We start from the raw sequence: 25,475 nt of genomic DNA on the forward strand, positions 1-25,475 counted from the left end.
CTTATTTTGATTGCTTTTATATAACTATGTTCTTCTCCGTTTGAAATTATACTTTCTATTTACGTGATTATTCTATCACAGTCATTTCTCCCCACCAGTCTGTAAGTTTTATGAGAGTAGGGACCATGTATGTCATATTCAATATTGTATCTCCAGAGCCAGGAATGGTAGCACACATCTGTAGTCCCAGCTACTGAGGAGACTGAGGCGGGAGGATCATTTAAGCCCAGGAGTTTAAGACTGTAGTGCACTATGAACACACCTATGAATAGCAACTTCACTCCAGCCTGGGCAACATAGTGAGATCCCATCTCAAAACAAAAACATTATATCTCCAGCACTTGCTACGGCATCTACATGTAGAGAGATCTCACTGAGCATATGCTGAGTGACTGCAGACCCGGCTGACCAGTTGTCAGGGCTACCAGTTGGCTATCTTACCTCACTTACCAAGTTGTCTGAAAATGTTAGAGCCTCCCATCTTAAACCTTTGCATGTATGCTACCCACCTAGGGACCTTGTTAAGATCTGCATTGTGATTCAGTAGGGGCCTGAGAGTCTGCATTTCTCACAAGCTCCTGGATGATATCCATGCTGCGGGTCTGTGAAACATGCTTGAGTAGCAAAGTTCCACAACTTTTCACTAATTTTAAGAAAATTAGTGAAAGAGCTTGAGGGTCTGTCTCCCACGATCGCACCCCTAGTTTAGGAAACTCTGGATGGAATTGGTAGCATCCCGGATTGCTTTTATTTTCAAGCTTTTGGGCATATGCTGCTGCTTTCTGGCTTGTGGCATCCAATGCACATGACACTGTATCCTAAAAACAATGAGGCCATCACTCTCTGTGATCTGCACATTTTCTTACACCCAGCATTATTCCTGTGCTCCCTGAAGGCATGGCGGTTGATAATGCCAAACTGTCATCTCAGGCTTAGCTTTCACAAGGCATGAAATATATCAGTTCTAATTTTATTTATTTTACTTTACTTTTTTTTTTTTGCAAAGGCAGCATCTTCAGAAACTATCCAAGGGTGAAAATTCAATAAAAGGATTTAATTTGAAAAGTTAGCCCTGTCAAAACAAAACAGAAAAAAAAAAAAAAAACAACTACCAATTGATTTAAAGGGTCTAAGCATAACACCTGACCTGTCACAGTGTCCAAAAAAAAAAAAAAAGAGAGAGAGAGAGAGAGAAACAGAAAGAGATTGTGTCAATAACCAAGGCTCCAGTTAAAACAACAACAACAAGGACAAACAGAGAGGAGGAGGTTGGAAGTAAATAGCACAGAGAGGTCAGGGTAGCCAGGTGTTACCAAATGTAGCGGCCACAATCTGACAGTGTATTTATCAAAATCAGGTTACAGTCTCATCAGCTGCGCTAAGAATTCGGTATCTCTGTTATCTCTTTCTCATTTCCTTTTTTTTTTTTTTTTTTTCCTGAGACAGAGTCTCATTCTGTCACCCAGTCTGGAGTGCAGTGGCACCATCTCGGCTCACTGCAACCTCTGCCCCCCAGGTTCAAATCATCCTCCTGCCTCAGCCTCCCAAGGAGCTGGGACTCCAGGCATGCACCACCATGCCAGGCTAATTTTTGTATTTTTGGTAGAGATGGGGTTTTGCCATGTTGGCTAAGCAGGTCTCGAACTCCTGACCTCAAGCGATCTGCTTGCCTCTGCCTCCCGCAGTGCTGGGATTACAAGTGTGAGCCACCATGGCCGGCCTCTTTCTCATTTCCTGATTGAAATCCTCTTTTTTTCTCCATCCACTTATTATTATTATTATTATTATTATTATTATTATTATTATTACTGTTAGGTTTTTTGTGTGTGTGATGGAGTTTTACTCTTGTTGCCCAGGCTGGAGTGTAATGGCGTGATCTCAGCTCACTGCACCCTCCGCCTCCCGGGTTCAAGTGATTCTCTTGCCTTAGCCTCCTGAGTAGCTGTGATTATAGGTGCCCGCCACCACGTCCAGCTGATTTTTTGCATTTTTAGCAGAGACGGTGTTTTACTGTGTTGGCTGGGCTGGTCTGGAACTCCTGACCTCACGTGATCCACCCACTTGGCCTTTCAAAGTGCTGATTACCGACGTGAGCCACTGTGCTAGACCCCATTCATTGTTTACGTATATGGAACCCATTGTTTTTTATTCTAGGTTGTACATCTTGTAGAGTATATGCCAAATATACTCTACAATAATGTAATGGTTTTTTTGTTTTGTTTTGTTTTTTGAGATGAAGGCTCACTCTGTTGCCCAGCCTAGAGTGCAGTGGTGCGATCTCAGCTCACTGCAACCTCTGCCTCCTGGATTCAAGTGATTCTCCTGCCTCAGCCTCTCCAGTAGCTAGGATTACAGGCACCTACCACCACGCCCGGCTGATTTTTGTAGTTTTGGTAGAGATGGGTTTTCTCCATATTGGTCAGACTGATCTCAAACACCTGACCTCAGGTGATCCGCCCACGTTGGCCTCCCAAAGTGCTGAGATTACAGGCATGAGCCACTACACCTGGCCATCATGTTTTTGACTTTGAACAAGAAGTTATTTTCTGACCTTAGTGTGTTCACATATTTTGTAGTCAAGACACTGAGACATTTGACACAGAGTGTGTTGTGAATCCTTATCTGGGTTTGTTATTCAAAATTTACTCTTGGTCTATTTCAGATGTCCCTAGATTACGTGTTATATGTAATTTCTGTTTCTATTGAAGTTCCCAAATTTGAGGGGAGGTGAGCTCTGGAAAGCTTTAGTTTTTACATGAGAAAAAAAAAATTATATCTTTATTTTTACAAACCTTATAACTTACAAGATTACTTTCAATTATAAGGGTTGGAAATAAACTGTAGTAGTATTAGCAATATAAGTGACTTTGTCACAATAGAAATCGCAGAAATTTTTATATAATAATGCAGTCATTATATCTGAAAATATTATTTATGCTCATTCTTTCCTCAAAATTGTAGTAGTTATCAGACCTGCCAGTAGATCTTGATATATATTAATTTAAAAAGTACATACAAGGGTATTAAATACTTGTTTTTTAATCTTTTAATAACTTTATTTAAATGTAATTGAATTATTGTTTGTTTATTCTGGGTAATTTATTTTATGCATTAAAAACATTCTGAAAAAATGGGTCCACAGGCTTTCTCAGATTGCTGATGGAGTCCATGGCACAGATTCTGAAACTTTGCCCCCAAAACAAGTGTCTGCATAGGAATGTGTGGTTATTTATATAAACTAGTACTTTATCTTAGATCCTCTAGAAAGCTTTTGTACTGTGAGAATCTATGGTTGGCACTGGTGTTTCTTACCAGCTATCCTCTTATATGTAGATATCTTGTAGTTTACATCTGTGACAAGGATGTTATTCTTTCTTGTATTACTTTCTGCCTTGGGAGGTGAGCTGAAAAGAGCAGGCTCAACTACAGTCAATCACAGGAGGTATTGAAAGTTTTGGCTGGGTGCGGTGGCTCAAGCCTGTAATCTCAGCACTTTGGGAGGCCGAGGCGGGCGGAACACGAGGTCAGGAGATCGAGACCATCTTGGCTAACACGGTGAAACCCCGTCTCTACTAAAAATACAAAAAATTAGCCGGGTGTGCTGGCAGGCACCTGTAGTCCCAGCTACTCGGAGGCTGAGGCGGGAGAATGGCATGAACCCGGGAGGCGGAGCTTGCAGTGAGCCGAGATCGCGCCACTGCACTCCAGCCTGGGCGACACAGCCAGACTCCGTCTCAAAAAAAAAAAAAAACAGAAAGTTTTGAACATATTTATTGGATGTGGCATTTATTATTGGCCCGAGTTCAAAGGGGACAAATTGACAGGTTCTCATCCAGGAAGCAAATATTTTATTGTTTAAATATTCTGTGTGTGTGTGTGTGTGTGTGTGTACATTGTAGGAGCCCAGTACATTAAAATACTAAAAAAGAAACCTACATTCTATTGATTTACCTAACATAGGTGCATTTGTGTATGTGTGTGTGTCATGCATGTAGTTAAAGAGAAAATATTGACCAAACTGTTGGATTGAAAGCTGTGTGAAAAGTTGCATCTTATTTAATCTCCGTTCTATGTCCAAAATATAACTTAGAGCCCAAAACATTTATTTTTATTTTTATTTTATTTTACTTTTTTAGTAGAGATAAGGTCTCACCATGTTGCCCAGGCTGGTCTTAAACTCCTGGGCTCAAGTGATCCGCCTGCTTTGACTTCCCAAAGTGCTGGGATAGGCATGAGCCACCACACCTGGATGAAACATTTAATATTTGTTGAATTAATAAATATATTAGTGTGTCACTGTTTAGGTATATCTACTGAAAGAGGGATCTTTAACCACTGGGTCTGTGGAGCCCTGTAGCACTAACAGATGAATGCAAGAGACTTACTAACTCCCTGAAACTGGGTGCCACATTTTATGCATATTTGATTTTGGAGGAAAATAACATAACTTTTATTAGAATTTTTCACATGGCAATTACACATGGATATATAGTTGTATATTATGGTCATCTGTAAGAGAACCTGCAGTACCGTCTTTGGCGTTATTGCTTCTCCCTTTTACTTCTCAAATAAAAGGCCCAACCCTCAACTTGAATGTTTCTGTACTGGTGGTGATCTGTGCCAGCAGGAACAGGGGACAGGGGACAATTATTGGTCCCAATGTTTATTTGCATGAGTAAGTAACCTCATAACAAGTTTCCCAAGGACTAATCTTATTCACTGGGGAACAACAAACCTTGGCCCTTTAACCAGCTGTGAAAATGACTGCCCGGGAACTCTGTGAAATGAGCCTCAAACTAGCATTTTAACAGGTCGAAATAAAATAAAAGAAACTCACAACTTTATATAACTATGCATCCCACTAATTCTGGTCTTGGGTGAGAACTGGAAATCTCATTTTCTATATCCTGTCCGTCAGCTTTCCAACCTAGTTTCCATATTGAACAGTAAGTGTGTCAAAATTTGGATAAGGTAAGTGCTGTTGAAATGCTCTGGGGAGGTAATAGAGACCTCAGTTCTCAAAGTCTTCAATATCTCAGCTACAGAGTGGTTTTACTATGAAAATAGATTACTTTTATACCAACAAAAATAGCAATGATAACAATAAAAAGCTAAGAGGTTATATATGTATATGTGTATATATATATAACATATATGAAATATAGCATATATATATGCTATATTTCTCCAGAAATTGTTTAGGCTTATACAGATGATTATGTATATGTATACACACACATATACTTACACGAGTGTTCTTATTGAACAATTGTGGCAAATTTAGTGTTTGTGAATACAAATGCAACTTAAAAATCTTTTCATATCAGCGCATATACATTTAGCAACTTCATGGTTAATTGATATATAGAACCCCATTATAAAGTCAACTATATTTAGTAATTACTAAATTATAGAGACCTTTGTAGATATAGAGACCTCTGGCTATTTCAAACAATGCGAATATATACACATACACACATATTATTTATTTGGTTAGTAAGCATTCAAGCTGGCGTAAGCAGCAAACACTACTGAAAGAGAATTTGATGAAGGAAAATTCCTGGATCAGAGAGTATATCCATTTCAAATTTTTGTAGACATTGTCAAATTGCCTCCTGAAATATTTGCAACAAGACTCTCAGTATGAGAATGCCTGTGTTTGCAAGCCCTCAGCAATCTTGGACATTATCGAAGACTTTTCAAATATAACCCATCTGAGAGCAAATTTTAAAAAGGCATCTCCTTATTGTTTTAATCTGTATTTATTTAATTAGGAGTGAGGTTGAGAATTCTTTTTGTTTTTCTTCACTACCTTTATTTCTTCTTCAGTGAACTTTAAAGAAATCAAATCTTTTGAATAGAAAAGATGAAACCTTTGGCAATGATATACACATTTAAAAATACCAAATTGGCAACCCCCACTTTGGCCAAAGTTCCAACGCTAGCACAACAGTTGCCATTATTAGACCCCACATTTCATAGTCTTCCTTTATCTTCTTTTTTTAGTCAATTTATTAATAACTTCCAAGGTAGAGCTTGGAAGAGGTTAGACGTTTCCATTTCTGGTCAGCTTCAGATTCTGACAGATCCTTACCACTTCCCAGCATGCTGAGAAAATGCACATTCTCACCTCTCTTCTATCCCCAAATAAAGCAACAAGGTTTAGCTGGTATAGCTAGAATCTAGTACTATGCTTTTTTTTTTTTTTTCTAGCAGTGTTACTCTGACCCTATATTTCATATTGCAAAAGGCTCTTGATTTCAATGACTAGTGACATCCACTTGACCTCTCTGATTTAGTAACCTGAAGACAGCCCTAACAACCAACCAGAAAAGCCTGAAATAAGATAACACAGGCCTCCTAGCACAGCATTGAAAAGCCTGATAGTGACAGTACAACAACAGGCTCTGCTGGGCAGCTTTCAAATTGGGTTCTTTGTAGCCATTATATGCCACTTCCTCTGCTTCCCAGGTGCCCACCCACCTGCATGAAGGTCTGTGCCCTTATATTCCATGCTGAGGCTGAGAGAACAAAGGTGCACAAAAAACTTTTCACTCACAGGCCTTAACTTTAGGACAAAGATCTAGGCGTCTGTTGGGTCCTTGGGATCCCTCAGAATACTATAGCAGCAAGCACTCCATATAAGATGCAGATGGCGCGGTGGCTCAAGCCTGTAATCCCAGCACTTTGGGAGGCCGAGACGGGTGGATCACGAGGTCAGGAGATCGAGACCATCCTGGCTAACACGGTGAAACCCCGTCTCTACTAAAAAATACAAAAAACTAGCCGGGCGTGGTGGCGGGCACCTGTAGTCCCAGCTACTCGGGAGGCTGAGGCAGGAGAATGGTGTGAACCCGGGAGGCGGAGCTTGCAGTGAGCTGAAGTGAGCTGAGATCTGGCCACTGCTCTCCAGCCCGGGCGGCAGAGCGAGACTCTATCTCAAAAAAAAAAAAAAAAAAAAAAAAAAGATGCAGATGTGGCAATCCCCAAGTGTTGAAAAATTTCTAATGTTTCTGACTCCTGCTTAAAAAAAGTAGCATCATAAAGACCCTGGCATTTACTCACATGTTTTCTTCCTTTGTCCTCTAAATTCTCAAGCAACAGTGATGCTAGGATCATGCATTATATTCCTATTACTTATCTGGTGTGAGCACACTAGGTACTTTTCAGCTGCCTTACTTATAACAACCCTTATAAGTAGATACTATTCTTATTTTCCTCATTTTAATGATGGGGAAATGGGGCGTACAAAGATTTAAGTGTGTTTTCCATTGTTTCAGAGTTAGGATTTAAAGCCAGGTCTGTTTCACTGAACCTGTTATTCATTCATTCAAAAAATATTGTTGGACATCTACACCACATCAGATGCTCTTCTAGGCATGAATGAGGGATGATTAGGAATGGATGCAAAGGCTCTGCTCTCATAAAGTTTACCTTCTAGTTAGGGGAGATGTTAGAAAAAATGTATGAAGCATTTGCATGAGAAGTGGGGCTACAAATGTATGAGAAAAACAGAGTGGGGAGAATAGAGAGTGATCAGAGAAAGAGGGCCATCAAGGAAGAAATCTCGGATAAGGTGACATTTGGTATTTAAGCCAAGTCTATATGGAAATATGGGAGAGAGCTGTGTGTCTGCCTGCTGGAAGAGCATTCCAGACAGAGGGAAGAGTACATGCAAAGGATATGGATATGAGCATACTTAGCATGGCTGAGGCATAACAGAAGGCCAGGTGACTGGAATAGAGAGAGGGGCAGGCAGACGTGTCATCTGTCTTTATTCCACTGAGACAAGGACTGTGCCATACTGTTCTTTGTTGAGCGTCTCCTGTGTTTCAGGTATGATAGCTGGTATGGAGGGTGATAAAAATAATTAAGAAATTGTTCATTGAGGCCGGGCGCGGTGGCTCACACCTGTAATCCAAGCACTTTGGAAGGCTGAAGCTGCTGGATCACGAGGTCAAGAGATCGAGACCATCCTGGCCAACATGGTGAAATCCCGTCTCTACTAAAAATACAAAAATTAGCTGGGCGTGGTGGTACTTGTCTATAGTCCCAGCTACTATAGAAGTAGGAGAATCGCTTGAATCTGAGAGACGGACATTGCAGTGAGCTGAGATGGTGCCACTGTATTCCAGCCTGGCGACACAGAGAGACTCCATCAAAAAAAAAAAAAAAAAAAAAAAGAAAAAAGAAAGAAAGAAAGAAAGAGAAAGAAGAGAAAAAAAGAAATAGAAATTGTTGATTGAATGTGTCCACGTGTCTTAGAGGCAGTGTCTCTCTGTTCTGAAATTAATCTTATAGCATGTAGACACATCTAAATAAATGTGCATACCCTCTCCCCTCTTTCCCCCTTCCAAAAATAAAAATAAAACACCTGGAGAAGAAACTGGAAACTATATGCTTTCTCTTCTCCATGGAACCTATACAGTTTCATTTCTTCCTGCCCGCTTTCCACTTTCATTCCTGCTTGCTTCCTTCTTTTTTTCCTACTTTTTATCCTTTTCTCTCTGTCTCTCTTTAACTCCTTCCCTTGGCCCCTACTATCTTTGTAAACTTAATTTGGAAAGTTATGTGATATGCTTCTCAGTTCTCCATGATTGAGTGTGACCTTGTGTATAATTTTCTGTCTTTATCCAACTAAACTAGGTTCTAGTGTGGGTTTCCAGTAGGACTTCCTTGCAAAACACACAGCCCGTGTTCCCCAAACACATCTCTCATTCTCTCATGCCTCTGTGCTCCTGCCCAGTGCTCCTTCTTTCTTGAATGATGAGTTATCCTTGTCATCATTCCAGGCAGCCTTCTAGGCTTTCCTCAGCTCTTCCATAATGTCCCCATCCCTGACAAAAGTAATTCCCTCTATAACATAGACTGAATAGTAAAATAGTCTCTAGCCTAACGAGGACTAAATAGGCCATGGAGGAATAACAAGTCCACAGCTCTGTGTGATACAAAGTGAAATAAATTCAGAGTCACAGGAAGAGTTTCTAGCACAGAGCAAAACATCTGTGCAGAGGTAGGAGGACTGAATGTCTCACCAGCAAGCCCATAGCACTTCCATTCCTCCTAGGATGCACTCACCATGCTGCACTGTAATTGGACAGTGAACTTTCTGTATTTATATTATCAGATTGGTGCAAAGGTAATTGAGGTTTTTGGCAATTACCAGAGTTACTCTTTGCACCAACCTAATAGTATGCTTTTCGTTTTCTCTCTCATGTTCCCAGTTTTTAGTTTCACGCTTGGCTAAATTTTATGATCCCAGAATTTTCCCTGTAGTAGTCATGGCCTCCTGAATGCCTAAAGGCCAACAATAAAATACAATAATTAGTCAATTACACTGGTCCCAAATCAAGAAATTTCATAGAAGAAAGCAATGCTAAATCACAAACTCATCATGCCAATCTAGAACATCTGATGTCAGTTTATAATTTTTACAGAAGTATCTTGTCCTCTGTGTAGACTTTCTGGAGCCAAGACTAGAATCTCACTTTTGACATTCTCAATTTCTACCTGGTACATGTGACAGAGGGCACTAGAATAATGATAGGAATTAAATGTATATGAACAGCAGTGTGCTGACTTGTGTGTGTGTGTGAGATGAGTGAGTACATTTAATACAAAAGTTTCAAAACAAGTAATAGAGCCGTAGAACAAAAGGAAAAGTTATATGCCCTTGTATGGGCTTTAAAATCTGTTCTGCTTTGAAACAGATTGCTTAAATTACTGATTTAAATTGTTTCCAAGTGGAAACAATGAGGAATAGGTGAGTTTGAAAGTGCTTATGCTTGCCTACATCGTTTCTAGCTTTGTTTATAATTAAACTTCTGCAATATTAGGGAAAATTAAAGTATTTGGTGCTAAATAAATATGTGTTGAATGATAGAATGGATGGATAGAGTCCCAGAGATCTGTAATATATTTTTTTGCTCTGTTGGTCAGGCTGGTCTCGAACTCCTGGTCTCGAGCACCTGCCTCGGCCTCCCAAAGTTTGGGGATTACAAGTGTGAACCACTGAGCCCAGCGTGGATTTTAAACAAAGTTTAAGAGAGAAAAAGTCATGTGATCCACTTAGCACAGTTCCTGACCCTGAGGAAAGGTTGCTCTGGTTATTTTGGAGGTTAATGCTGCCGCTGCTGTTATCAATGACATTCCGGGGATGGAAAGGTTTGTCTAAGCCTCAGGAAAAACTTCACAGAAGAAGGTCCAGGAAGTATTTGGACTGAGTAACAGGAAAGGAAAAGAGTTGAAACCAGCAGAACTCTCTGAATGAACATAGGGAGTCAGCCAGGAATAAGCGTGCCGTTTAGAAATAGCAGAAGCCCGCAAGACACAGACTTGCCAGCAACATCTCAGAGCTTTGTTTTGTTTTGGCAGCAGTGGGAAGGAAACAGGTTTCAGTGGATAATTTATGGTAAAGATTTGTTGGATCTTAAAGTCATAGTCTGATTTTTAGCATCCTTTTTGTTTCTAAGCTTCTAATAACTCTCATTGTGGAAAGAAATAGTCTAAAACCTAGCTTGGTCAATGACCTTCTCAGAGTCACATGCCATGCTGGAGATGGAACTAGGACCCAGAAGATCCCTCCAACAGGAAGACGGAACACCTGCCATACCCACTGATTGGCCCTGTGTATTGGGTGCAAAGGTGACTGCCACATTCTCCTTGTAACCCTACTTATTTTGCAGTGCTGTCTGCTAACTGCTACCACACACTGTACTCCCTATGCAGAAGATTTGTGTTTGGATTAATTATTATACAAGGAGAATATTTTTTCATGGTGTTTTTAAAAACATACTTAAAAGAAAAAAATCTTTAACCCAAACAAAAATTGAATATAAAAAGAAAGAAGTGGCCGGGTGTGGTGGCTCACTCCTGTAATCCCAGGAGGCCAAGGCAGATGAATCACGAGGTCAGGAGTTCGAGACCAGCCTGACCAACGTGGTGAAACCCCATCTCTACTAGAAATACAAAAATTAGCTGGCCATGGTGGCATGCACCTGTAGTCCCAGCTACTTGGGAGGATGGGGCAGGAGAATCGCTTGAACTCGGGGTTGCAGTGACCCGAGGTCGCTGCCACTGTATTCCAGCCTGGGTGACAGAGTGAGACTCTGTCAAGAAAGGAAAGGAAAGGAGGGGAAGGCAGGGGAGGGTAGGGGAGGGGAGATGAGAGGAGAGGAGCTGCCTCAGGTAGAAATATCCTTAGTACTTTACAGGTGGTTAGCTTGAGACACAGTGAGCAGTATTGGTGATTGAAGAGAGAGGACTTAAATACCAACTACAGCTACTATTATGTGAGTTCAGTCTAACCTGGCACTAGACTCAACACATTTCAGGACTAAGGTAATCAAATGTCATAACTTCTGGCAAGATGGATATTGTTTATTCCCATTTTGTAGATCAGAGTTTGGAGACGTGGAGTGATTTACTAAGCTAGCAGGCCTTGAGCCTGCATTTAAACCTCTGATCCTCTGTTCAAAGCCTACCTTTTAAAAAGCAGCATCCCTTTTCTAGAACAGCACAGGTTTTGGGTGGATGGGGATTGCATTATTCTAAGCAGCAGCTGTTGCGGAGAGTGAAGATGCTTGAAAAGAACAGCACAGTGTCCTAATTACCTATGGCGAGGAAAACATCTGTGTAGGAAAAGTAATGAAATTAATTCTAATGTCTAGCAGTTGCATGCATTAATTGACATTAATTAATGCCAAATTACAAGATACTTCCTATGGAATCACATCATACACTCACCAGAATTGAATATGGAAAGAGTTCATCATACTTAATGCTATTACAGCAAGCCCCAAGGGGAATAAGAGTGATTGGTCCCTCATTATGAAGTGCAGCCAATTTCTTTCTGTTTCCATTAGGAGGAGAAAGGGAACAAACCAGGAACACTTTACCACGGGCAGACTGTTAAAAATGGATCATTTCCCCTTCAGCTTGCAAATTTCACTTTGAGCCACTCAGAGCAAGAAGTGGCTTGAAGACCTCTTCCGGGGCTTTTCTTGTGTCCCTACTTTTACACTTGGTAATTCTCAGACCAAAGGTAGGCTTATTGCACAGCTCAACAGCAGTATGTGGCAGGGGAAGTAGAGGAAGAACAAGCAGAGAGAGACAGCTGATCTCACAAGCCCATCTTGACTCCCCTCTCCCCTACTTGCACGGCTATAGAGGGGCTGGACTAAGGATTTGTTGTACAGATTGCCAACTCTTTCACATTAGTGCCTCTCCACTGTTGTTGACATCACATATATATCTTTCATTCATTTTTCCTGTGCAAACATACATTTATAGATATCTATATATACAACCTGCAAAAAAACCTCAGGTCCATAATGCACATATTTTGGTAACCTACTTTTTAAAAACTTTTATTTTGGAATAATTTTAGATACACAGAATACATGTACTTTATACCCAGCTTCCTCTAATGTTAACATTTTATGTAACCATGGTATATTTTTCAAAGCTAGGAAATTAACATTGGAATAATATTACTAATTAGTAACCTACTTCTATAATATAAAAGATATTAAGCATTTCCTCATAAAAGCAAGATTTTAATAGCAAACTCTAAATGTTCCATAGTTTATTAAGTTCTTTTTCTATTGTTGACCATTATGTTTTCTCCAAAATTTTTTATTATAAATAACACTAATAAATATCTTAGTTGTTAAATCTTTACATTGATCTTTGACTTTTTCCTTACATAGAATTCTCAGAAATAAACTCTAGATCAAAGGTATCTCTCTTTTTTTTTTTTTTTTTTTTTTTTTTGGAGACAGAGTTTCACTCTTGTTGCCTGGCTGGAGTGCAGTGCCGTGATCCCAGCTTACTGCAACCTCTACCTCCTGAGTTCAAGTGATTCTGCTGCCTCAGACTCCCAGCCAAGTAGCTGGGATTACAGGCACGTGCCACCATGCCTGGCTAATTATTATGGGGTTTTTTAGTGGAGATGGGGTTTCACTATGTTGGTCAGGCTGGTCCCACATTTGTAAGTATCTTGATTCATATTGCCAAATTACCACTCAAAAATATTCGGGTGTTCTTGTTTTGTATCTAAGGGTATCCGTTTGAACCTTAGGTAGAAGCAAGAATATACTTAACAAAGATTGGCCCCAAACTCACTGGGATTTTTCATGTAACATAGTATAGTAGAAATAAACCAGAGTTGGAGTCAGTCTAACCACGTTGCAACCACATACTGCCATTTCTACAAATCACTAATTTTTAGCTTCATTCTCTTTATCTGCAAAATCAGTTGATATACTCTGTAGTGTTGTGAATATTAAATGTACTATAGCTCTGTGAACATGTTTCAGACTGCCTGGCTCATAGATGATTAACAAATGTTAGATTCCATCTTTGTTTTCTCCCTAAAATCCCTTAGATAATAATTTCTATATAGGTGAGTTAGAAACATGAAAGGAGTATGTTATTATTTTCCATCTTATGTTTGTACAGGGACCTCTGAAGAGGAGATTTAGGTTTTAAGGAAAAGACCCATCAGACATTAATACAAATAAAACAAGAATTGTGTATGCATCAAGTCCTCATTAGGTGTCAGTCTTAGAAGTTCTAGTTGGAAATTGTATTTATAATTAGAAGCTCAAGACCTCCTAATCAAATTCTTACTGTGTTTAGCCATTGTTTTTTGTTCATTATCTCACATAACAAGAGGCACAGAGGTTGGGCAGCTTGAGGCTCAGTACCATCAACAGCTCAATGATGTCATTAGGGAATGGGTACTTTCCATCTAGTTGTCATACTCATTGTATAAGCTTGACTGTAAGACTGGCTCCTTTGGGCAACCAGAAGCCTAGAGCCATTCACATTGAGACACAGTGTTTACAGAGGCAGAAGATCTTCTGCTGTATCTCCTGATATCTCTCAGATTCCCCTTAAAAGCTCTCTCCTCACTTCTCATGTACCAATACTAGGTTTAAATGCCCTCTTCTAAAACAACCAATGGCAAGTGGAGAAGGAAGGCTTGAGTGGGTTTAGAGTGACAACATTCATTCTTGCATATGGGAACTTCTGAGTCACATGGAGAAAAGATGAGCTGACAGATCCAATATTCGATATTTTAGCAAAAAGGCAGAGAAAAATGGGTGTTCAGCAACTCACCAAAGTATCTGATTCAGAAATATAACTAGAATATTTAAATTTGGCTTAACTAGTCTTTTTAAGTGTGTTCCCAAAGCTCTCATCATTATGAAAGGTAGCAAAACAGAAAACAGAAGTATTATCATTCTTAATCATAACAACTAACATCTGTATGAGTTTGAGTTTCAAAACATTGAGCATATATGTTATTTTAATTCTTTTTTTTTTTTTTTTTTTGAGACGGAGTCTCGCTCTGTCACCCAGGTTGGAGTGCAGTGGCCGGATCTCAGCTCACTACAAGCTCCGCCTCCCGGGTCTACGCCATTCTCCTGCCTCAGCCTCCTGAGTAGCTGGGACTACAGGCGCCCGCCACCTCGCCCAGCTAGTTTTTTTTTTTTGTATTTTTTAGTAGAGACGGGGTTTCACCGCATTAGCCAGGATGGTTTCGATCTCCTGACCTCGTGATCTGCCCGTCTCGGCCTCCCAAAGTGCTGGGATTACAGGCTTGAGCCACCGCGCCTGGCCATGTCATTTTAATTCTTACAGCTAAAGTACAAGATAATTGATATTGGCATCCTCCTTTAATAGATGAAGGAAGCAGTGAAACTGGCCCAGTTGTCCCATAGAACATGATGTTTATGCTTTCTTTTGAATAAACACAGAAATTGATCCTACCAGTCTTCAAACTTGAGAAAGTTACATTTGTTTTATCCAAGTTCTCATCTGAGTTGCTTTATCAGGAAACCAACCATCAGGCCTCCCAGATGTCATCAAGGAACTTAAGCTTACCAGATCACTGCATCTGGACAATAAGACACCAGACCCCTCACCCATCCTGACTGCCTAACTGACAACTTGCTTCCTGTTGACCAGCTCTTCTTCCTTACACCCCCTAATTCCTATTTTCCCACACATGGTTACATTTCTTCTCTGCTATATAAACTCCTAATTTTAGTTTGTCAGGGAGATAGATTTGAGACTGATCTTCCATTTCCTCAGCTGTGGCACCTAATTCAAGTCTTCTTCCTTGGCAATACTCATTGTCTCAATGATTAGCTTTCTGTACCATGAACAGAAAAACCAAGACGGAACATTGGTTAGCATTGCAGTAACAGCAAGGCTCAGGAAGATGAAAGGATTGCCTATGAACTACACAGCTAATAAATAAACCACACCAGAATTCAAGCCCAGTTCTTATTTTCATAAATCTCCATTGTGTCTATGACCCCCAAGCTACATTGTGGAAAACAGAAGTCACTTAAAAGCTGTAAAATGGTCTGGCAGAGTATAAAATTATGAGGTAAAGATTTTGTGTGCTAGAGGGAGGATCGTTCTGGGAAGGGGTGAGTCCCAGAAACTGTCTTTAAAAAGATCCTGTGTTCTGCTCTAATGTGAAATTACAGGAATGCCTGAAAAAGGAGATGAGGAAGGAAGGATAGAGGACTCTATTTTAATTTTGGAGGTGGCTTCACACCAAGACTAGACAGGTTAAAGCGCTTGAAAGCTATCCCCATCTTGGGAAATGGCAGCGGGGTGAAGGAAGATGGTGTGTAAGGCTCTCTATTGTCTCCTGAGAGTTTATCAGAAACCCCATCAGTCATTGGTCAGAGGGAGCAAGAGTGCATGCCGCCCCCTAGTGGCACTCTTTGCAGAATACAGGTACACACAAGTTCCTTAAGTAAAGGTGGTCCTGGACAACTTTGCCTTCCTAGTTTTCTTAAGAGAAATCTTTACTGAATCCTTATATCTAGCTTATCTGTCTTGACATACTATTCCGCACCTCAATTTCCTGTAAATAATCATCTTCTTATATTTTCATTTAGAAAAGTGGATTTCTGCATAAGTCTCTGATATCTTAAAATCAAACCCACCTACTCATTAAGCATCAAAAACAAGTAAAATAACTTCTTTTTTATAATCAAAAGGATATATTTCAACAAGCGGCATGTTCCAACAAATATTCATTTATTGGCTACTGTGTGCCGGCAACAGTATTAGGAGCTGGTGGGCACAACAGTGAATAACAGCAACAACCAAAACACAAAAGGCATTTGTCTTTATGGAGATGACATTCTAATGGGAGCAGGGCTCAGTAAGAAAGAAATAGCAAGGTGATTTTATATTGTGATAAATTCCATAGAGAGAATTAATGGGATGGTGCGTGATAAAGAATAATCATGGAAGATCCTCAGATGTAGCAGTGAGCTAGCTGAAATCTAGAACCTGCTTTGAGAACAGCCTGGGGAGAAGCATTTTAGGCAGAGGGAATACAAATAAAGAGTCTTTAAAGTGGTAGAAGGTTTGGCCAACTTCCTGAACATAAAGTAGGGTGGATTAGAAGAATTACAGAGAGAGAAGAAAAGATTAGCATGGTGAGAAGTGGGGGAGGTTGGAGGGTTGGCGTGGTGGGTAATGGAGAGTTTGAATTTATTCTCAATGCAATAAGGCAAAAGGCGTTTTACGTAAGGGAGTAACATAATCTGATTAGATAGAGACCAGGATAGTGTGCTCAAAAAACAGGAATAGCCTCCCTCATAAAATATATTTCCAGCAATAGAGATCAAACTGATGTAAGAGTTCTCATTACTGATATTGTATTTATCATCAGATGATCGGGTGAGATCCAGGGTCTCAATCGATCCAATTGTAAAAACAAAGTCTTGACTCAAGGAACTCCTCCCAATTCAGTTTTGCTTTTTTTTTTTTTTTGAGACGGACTCTTACTCTGTCATCCAGGCTGGAGTGCAGTGGCGTGATCTTGGCCCACTACAACCTCCGCCCCCTGGGTTAAAGTGATTCTTTTGCCTCAGCTTCCCAAGTAGCTGGGATTACAGGCGCCTGCCACCGCGCCCAGCTGATTTTTGTATTTTTAGTAGAAACGGGGTTTCACCGTCTTGACCAGGCGTTGTGAGCTTCAGATCTCATGATCCGCCTGCTTTGGCCTCCCAAAGTGCTGGGATTATAGGCATGAGCCACAGTGCCCAGCTCTGTTTTACTTCGAATGAATTATGAAAGAAAAACCCTTATCTTAACCTAGAATCTTACAACAACATCATTTTTATCATTAGATGATGAATGATTAGATGTATGTGTGTTTTCCTGTTTGTCAAAGATCAAAGTGTGAAGGTGAAACCTACTAATGAGAAAAAATTGACCATGAAATCGCAAGTATTATTGCCAGTTTTTTGAAAATATTTTCATTTGGGATTGGGAGGGAAAAAAACAATTAGCAAGAATTTAGTATTCTAGGATATCAAGACTTGATGGAAGCACCAGGAGATGTTGTAGGTAGTATTGAGAACAAGTGAGTAAAATAATAATGATAATAATTTAAATAGTAATAGCAATGACAACGTATTTAACAAAGATTGTGAGACTTGTTTAGAGAATTGGAAATGGTGGCAGGGCGCGGTGGCTCACGCCTGTAATTCCAGCACTTTGGGAGGCCAAGGCAGGTGGATTCGAGGTCAGGAGATCAAGACCATCCTGGCTAACACAGTGAAACCCCGTCTCTACTAAAAATACAAAAAATTCGCCAGGCATGGTGGTGGTAGCCTGTAATCCCAGCTACTCGGGAGGCTGAGGCAGGAGAATGGTGTGAATCCGGGAGGCAGAGCTTGCAGTGAGCCGAGATGGTGCCACTGCACTCCAGCCTGGGCGACAGAGCGAGACTCCATCTCAAAAAGAAAAAAAAAAAAAAAAAGAATTGGAAATGGTAAGGGAAATAGCAGACGTCCACCCTGACTCTAAAGCTGTATCTGTATATCCCCTTTAACCCCATGTTTTTTATTTATTTATTTATTTTCAGATTCACATTATCTAACTTGCCGAATGCAGAACTGTACAGAGGCCAACAGGAATCAACCTTTTCCAGGCTACATTGACCCAGACTCTTTGATTGTTCAGGATCATTACGTGTTTGTTCAGGTATGAAAAATCCACTTCTGCTGATTGTCTCAGAAACCTTTATTTTCCTTGTTTCTGTCCCTATTGCAGTCCCTTTTGCCGGCTTTACACTCCATTAAGAGTCAAAAAGAGAGGAAGGGAGGGAGGGAAGGAGGTAGGGAGAGAGGGGAAAATCACTATCTTTTCAACAAAAGGATAATTACTGAGTGTGGAATCTTCTATACTAACAGAATAGTAATGAGTTTCTTTGGGCTATGTCCGGAGGATCTTATCCTTATGGGGTCATGAAGGCATCACAGAGAGGAGTGAGATTGTCTCTAGGATGATGCACAGTACAATCTGTCCCCCACACGTGCATTCCAAAGAAACTTCCAGTTATCAAAGGGACTGAACAAATATGTCAGTCTCTTTCTATCTGGGGAAGGGTCAGCCAATCAGCCCCCTCCCCAATACCCACTTTAAAAGTGGAGAAGCAGGAATGGGAAGGGAAGCTGTGGGGTGGCTGGAAATAGTGGGAGGCAGAGGCCAGGGGGAGAGTAATCAGCTTTTATTGTCATGCACCAACTGTGATTAGAATAAAGACACTTCAGAGCAGATGTATTCAGCCAGGTTTTTCACCCCCAAGAGAGTGGAGAACAGTTTAAGAAGCTGAAGTTTCCTGAGTTGTTCGTAGAGACAAGAAGCAAATATGCTGCACTGCTTTTCAGCATTCAAGGAGAAATTTAAGCTTGTTTGGACAATGCATTTAAAAACTTAGTTACCGCCTTCCATGTTAAAAATGGCAAAGGTACAATTACTAAATAGCTTATATGTATATATAAAATTATACATAAAGACCCATTCTAGACAGTATTACATTTATTTCGACAAGAAATTAGAATTTAGAATATTTGATTACATGCTTCGAGGAAGCCATTTGTTTAAGTGCCCATTGGCCTGTGTACTTTTAAAATGTTTCACATGTGATCTCACACAGACACACACACACACACACACCCCATTTCTTTATTCTTCAGGAAAATTAGTAATTAATACTCGGACAATTTCAGCATCAAGTTGTCAAGGGACATTCGAATAGTTACACGTATTGGTTCTGTCTATAATAATTCATTTCCGTATCAGTGCCGCTCCCAGGAACCTTTTCTGGTTTCTAATAACAGTTTGTGATCCACATCTATGACTTACAAATGAGAATCAATTCTGCATTTGGAATTTCATACAGTCTTTACCTATGCCACCATGAACATCCTGTAGCCCCTCACTAGACCTAAGAGGTGATCTGGCCACATGACAGTGAAGATGATAACTTTCCAAGTCAGATTCCTAATGTGATGAACATGCACATTTGTCGACCTTCAGGGTATGCAAACTCCAGCTGTCATTGAAACTCCAGGCATTTAAAGAGTTTGAGGGTGGCTGCGAAGGAGCGAGAGAGACTGGTGGTGGTGCCCTTGACACTGTGCCCTGCAGGTTGCTCATATGCTGGGCTGGAGACCACACCCCTTCCTGCCCTCTCTCACACCCACCAGGATTCATTGAGCTACATGCTTTGGACAAAATTGGAGGGAAGCTAGCTCTGGTGGCCCTTGCTTTTAGTCTCAGTTCCTGGGGAGGACTGCTTGAGCCCAGGAGTTGAAGGGTGCAGTGAGCTATGATTGTGCCACTGCATTCTAGCCCTGGGCAATTCAGTGAGATTTAGCTTTAAAAAAATTTTAAAAAGGCTGGGTGCAGTGACTCATGCCTGTAATCCCAGCACTTTGGGAGGCCAAGGTGGGTTGATCACCTGAGGTCAGGAGTTCGAGACCAGCTTGGGCAACATGGTGAAACCCTCCATCTCTACTAAAAGAATACAAACATAGCCGGGTGTGGTGGCAAGGGCTTGTAATCAATCCCAGATACTCAGGAGGCTGAGGCAGGAGAATCACTTGAACCTGGGAGGTGAAGGTTGCAGTGAACTGAGATGGTGCCATTGCACTCTAGCCTGGGTAACAGCAGTGAAACTTCATCTCAAAAAATAAAAATAAAAATAAAAATAAATTAAATGAAGAATCCTACGTTGAATTTGGACAACAATCCTAGCCTGGTTTGCTGTCTGATATGCCAGCACTCCTGTCTGTGCCACGTGCCCATAATCATCAGTGTAACACCATCAAACTGGAATTCAGTGCCCAGAAATGTGAGCCTCCAGCTCTGCCACTGTTTGACTTGGGCCATTTCATTCTGATATGGCACAGGGACCTACCTACTTATAGGGTCATAGACTTGGGTCTAGAGACCTGGGCTGGTGATGGCAATCAGCCAGTGTACCCCAAGGTTACTATCATTTGAAAAAAATAACTTAAAATGTTTTCTGGCATCTGAGCCACAGTGCAAATTTAAGAATTGCATTTTTGTCCAGTAGGTTCAGTTTGGGCCTCTGACCAGCTCACATACTCTTTGTAAGTTGTGTTTGAACTGAATGCCAATTCTTTACACGTGTCTGCAATAGACATTAATGCCATTTGTTGTATTGGAAGCTACCTCCTTCCATTCAGGTCGCTGTTCTGTGACCTGTGTCTGTCATCGTAGCTTGAGCTTCTTACAATCTTGTTTTTATGATCCAGCTGACATCAGGAGGGCGGCCACATTACTACGTGTCTTACCGAAGGAATGCATTTGCCCAAATGAAGCTTCCGAAATATGCTTTGCCCAAGGTATGGCCTAGATCACTTTCTTCATTTCACTCTTGACTCTCATTCACAGAAGCCAGCCTCCATCCCTTTCCCAAGGACTCTTTCAACCTCTCATAGTCATGTTTTATTTACGTCTCTCATCTCTGTTTCCCAAGTTTGCTCTGCCTTACTGTCTTTTCGATCATTCTTATTACCTTCTCTTGTTTCCTCCCTCCCTTCCTTTCTCTCTTTTTTCTTTTTTCTTTTCTCTTCTCTTCTCTTTTTCTTTCTTTCCTTGTTTCCTTTCTCGTTCTTTCTTTTCTTTCATCTTTCTCCTTTTCTCTTTCTTTTTCTCTCTCTTTCTTTCATCTTACTTTCTCTTTTTCTCTTTCTTCTCTCTCTGTCTCTCTGGGATTGTTGCTATAGGAGCATTCATATGAATTTTAATAATTGATTTGATTTTCAGTAGTAAAGATTTTCAAGCCATATGTATTGGTTTTCTAACAAGACAGAAAATATTTTTTGGATGTGTTATGTATCAGTGCAACAGCTGCGATCCATTTCTATCTGGTTTGATTATCAGTTGTTTACTGAGCGGCGATGCTGTGACGTGGCAGCAGCCTTTGCTTTCTCTCTCAGCCAATCAACTCTCTGTAAACTTATGAGACTGGTTGTCTTTAGAGTTCTTAGGCGCAGCTAATTTTTTAGACTTCCCCAAAGGCATACCCTTTGGAAAACAGAGACAAGCAAAAGTTAAAGACCCTCAACTGTTGACATCCCCAGGCTGTCTTTCCAGAAGTGCTGAAGAACTGCGTTAATATGGAGCGCCACCTAGTGGAGGTCAAACTGACTTGGGAGCTCAGAGCTGTGTGTTCGCGATCTTGCTGCCATTGTGATGTATTTGAAGTGACTAGGAACTGTAAATGTATTGTGCCTTAATCTTAGAGCAAGGGAGACGTATGTGGCTATAAGAAAGGTATTCTGCAGGTTTAAATAGAGTTATAGCTCAACTTGGAAGACTTTGGGTTGCCCAAAGAACATATATAACTTTTCTTTTTTTTAATTGAGTTTCCATGCCTCTTTCTCTTATATTTTCATCCGTGACTTTGTAGTATGTTGACTTGAACCAACACCAGATAGCTGCCCAGGAAGTCATATAATAGACATAACACAAGGGCACAGCAGACTTCCTCTCCCAGGAGAGCCAGTAGTAACAGATTGTTCTGGCTTCTCCAGGCTGAATTCTCTCTCTTGGCTATGACCCTTCCCTAACCCTAACATGGTGAAAGGTGGGCTGTAAGCCTCAGTCCATTAGAGGTAATAACACACATTGAGTTGCACTATTAACTCCAAAGAACTATAGCTATGCTTGTAGTTGTTATTTTCAGCTGCTGAGAGATTAATGACTGTGGTAATTATCCGGAACTGTATGTATGTCTGTGTCTGGATACATTTAAGTTCTTGTTCTTGATTTGGCTTAAGTGGTTTTTTTTTTTCCCAATAAAACACGAATTTACAACATTGAAGTTGTGCCTTTGATAAGAATTGGATAACATCACTATGTAAAAGGAAAACTGAGTGTTGTTCAAATTACCCCTGATAATCTCTTAGGAAGGTTTGTCAGAGAAATGAACATGTTAACTCAATAAATACAACAGAGCCGGGTTTTCTTTTTTCTTTTCCTCTTGAGCATCTTTTCCTCATTGAGATAAATTGTTGTTTCTTTGATTGACTAATAAATGAAGTAGTTGACTTGCAGGATTTGCACCTTAAAAAAAAGAATTATCCTCAATGCAATGACATGCTGCTGTTGTTCAAGAGGGATGTGGAAATGGAGACCATATCCTCATCTTATGTGCACTCTTGGGAATAAACTGTTTTTTGTTTGTTTGTTTGTTTGTTTGTTTTGAGACGGAATCTCGCAGTGTCACCCAGGCTGGAGTGCAGTGGCATAATCTTGGCTCACTGCAACCTCTGCCTCCTGGCTTCAAGCGATTCTCCTGCCTCAGCCTCCCAAGTAACTGGAACTACAGGCGCGTGCCACCAAGCCTGGCTAATTTTTGTATTTTTAGTAGAGAAAGGGTTTCGCCATATTGATCAGGCTGGTCTTGAACTCCTGACCTTGTGATCCACCTGCCTCAGCCTACCAAAGTGCTGGGATTACAGGTGTGAGCCACTGCGCCCAGCCGGGTATAAACTCTTTAAGTGACATAAGTTTCGGTCGAAATCAAATGCTACTTGTAGCATAACTGAGGCTAGAACTCAAGTCTCCTGACTCTCAAGGTAGTGTATATATATATATATATCTATATATCTATATATCTATATATATATATATATATTTTTTTTTTTGAGACGGAGTCTCGCTCTGTTGCCCAGGCTGGAGTGCAGTGGCCGGATCTCGGCTCGCTGCAAGCTCCGCCTCCCGGGTTCACGCCATTCTCCTGCCTCAGCCTCCCGAGGAGCTGGGACTACAGGCGCCCGCCACCTCGACCGGCTAATTTTTTTTTCTATTTTTTTTTTTTTTTTTGGTAGAGACGGGGTTTCACCGTGTTAGCCAGGATGGTCTCGATCTCCTGACCTCGTGATCCACCCGTCTCGGCCTCCCAAAGTGCTGGGATTACAGGCGTGAGCCACTGCGCCCGGCCGGTAGTATATTTTTTATATTATACTTTCTTACCTTGAAGGTAAATTAATAGCTTCTGTTATTAAAACATAGCATCATCACGTCCTCAAAATTCCATATACTGTCAGGGGCATTAAGAAGAAAATCCCATTGACTTAAGGAGCCCTAGAAATCATACTTTAAAATCAAAGAAACGTTTGTAGAGTCATTGCTGGAGGTTGGGGAAACAGATACTTTGCATTGCTTGTTCATAGCCATCTCACAGATCATTGCTGACAGTTGCCCCCAGTGGCATCTAGCCAATATGGAAGGAAAACGTTTTACTTTGAACCCGAATTTACATCTGTCTTCTTCCTCCTGTTCTCCCAGAAGATCATGTTCCATTACTCAGTCTCATCTGGGTTCTGAGGGTAGAATTCAGTCAGTAATTTAGCTTGTTACCAGAAAAAATAGGGGCTAGTACAGCAAATGAATGTATTATTTGATCCAGATGGGTATTAATTATTTAAGGCAATGAGATTCTTTATTATAATCCCATTATACCTTCAAAAAGAAACCCCAGCTTGGGTGGAGTGGTCTGCGACAAAGGTGCATGTATTTTATGGCCTTCTGTCAGAGACAGGGCTGGTGCAACTGGAAATGAACAAAGCTTCATGCCGACCAAAGGAATCGAGACAAACCAGCAATTTTATGCTCAATTTTCTTTAATCACCCACTACCATTGTATCAGCTCCTGAAAGATCATAGTCACCCTGAGCTGTGCTCAAAAAAATGTTTAATAATATAATAGTAAAGAAAGATGGGGGTAGGGAGATTTTAATATTGCTGCTGGCATTAAGAGCACGTGGCCCTCCAGACAGGCAAACGTAGTGGTAGTCTTCCTTAACTTGCTCGGAACCCATTCTGAGCTACTCAAGTGAGATAAATGAGGCAATACATACGAAAGTGCTTTGAGCATTTTGGAGGACAGATACTCTATAAAAGCAAGGTAATATTACTATTAGTATGGATCTAGTTGTCTCCATGGTGGAAGATCGATGTGGACCAGGATGCAGGTGATATGAAGGCTGCTTGATTTGCAGCAGGAGACCTGGATTAGGGACCCAGATCTGTCACTAACTTGCTTTGAAACCTTGGGCTGGTTTGTCAATGCCTGTTTTCTTTACTTATTTTTTTTAAATAAGGAGCTTAGATTCACAACAATATTTTCTCATGTGTGTTACTTAAAATAAAATGTCCTTAGTAATCCTTCCTGAGAATTTGGCGGTGTGGTCAAATATGTCTAAAAAAAGAAATAAACTCCATTCTGTGTTTCTTGCCTAGAGAGTAACAGTAGCTCGCTGGTATATTGAAGGTTTAGAATGTCCAATGAGCAAGAAAGCTCTTTAATTCACCATTAATTAAAATGTTTTACCATTTTAAAATAGTAAAACATTTTTCAAGTTTTCTAAACTTGAAACTTGAAAGTTTTCAAGTCTACTAAAATCCTAACAACATTGTTGTTCTACGGAACAGACTTTAGAAATGCTTCAATACAAAATCTGTAAGATCACAGTTGCTCTCAAATTCTGTGATTTGGTTAAAGCATTCAACATAAAGTGCCACGTTGGGAGAAAAAGCACATTTTTCCCAATAGAAACAGGGTTTAGGGAAGGAGAAAAAAGAAGGTATATAAATATTTTAAACTTTTCAATTAAAATGTTTAAGACCAGTATCATTTGAAAACATAATTATATGAAACAAACGAAGGATTGAAACTCAGCCCATATCTAGAGATGGACATTTTAATCTGTTATCATTGTGTGATTAGTTCTCTAAGTGACCTAGAGCACAATATTTGATGCATCTGTGTTTTCCTTTCCACGTCTACAAAATAAAGGCTTGGGAGAGGTGACCGGTACAGGTGATGCACTTTACTCTTCTAGCGTAGGATTATTTAATCAAATATCTAGTGTGAGAAACTCAGAGGTTCACCAGTGCAGAAATTCACTGTAAATCACAGAAGTGGGAATTAGCTATGAGGTCAGGTGACTGTTGAAATATTTTAAGTTGGCTTCAGGGATTCTGCTGCGTCTTACGGACAAGGAAGGGAAGATGAATTGGGAACAGTTGCTTGATGCTTCTCAATGTCAAGGTAAGGATTTAGGTCTTTGCCCTATAGGATGGAGAGCCACGGAAGGTTTGGTCGT

General features: G+C 40.5%; 1 protein-coding gene across 3 annotated transcripts in view; it reads left to right on the top strand.

The window, feature by feature from the left end:
- The window catches only part of SORCS1 (sortilin related VPS10 domain containing receptor 1), a 596,232-nt gene that overhangs the window by 443,478 nt on the left and 127,279 nt on the right, over positions 1-25,475 (top strand). For all 3 annotated transcript variants that reach the window (XM_030941406.1, XM_030941405.1, XM_030941407.1), the window contains exons 7-8: positions 17,912-18,030; positions 20,613-20,702. In XM_030941406.1, the coding sequence (XP_030797266.1) occupies positions 17,912-18,030; positions 20,613-20,702 (209 nt within the window). The remainder of the gene's footprint in view (positions 1-17,911; positions 18,031-20,612; positions 20,703-25,475) is intronic.

This window comes from Rhinopithecus roxellana, chromosome 11 (assembly GCF_007565055.1).
Source record: "Rhinopithecus roxellana isolate Shanxi Qingling chromosome 11, ASM756505v1, whole genome shotgun sequence".
In the NCBI taxonomy this organism is placed as follows: domain Eukaryota; kingdom Metazoa; phylum Chordata; class Mammalia; order Primates; family Cercopithecidae; genus Rhinopithecus; species Rhinopithecus roxellana.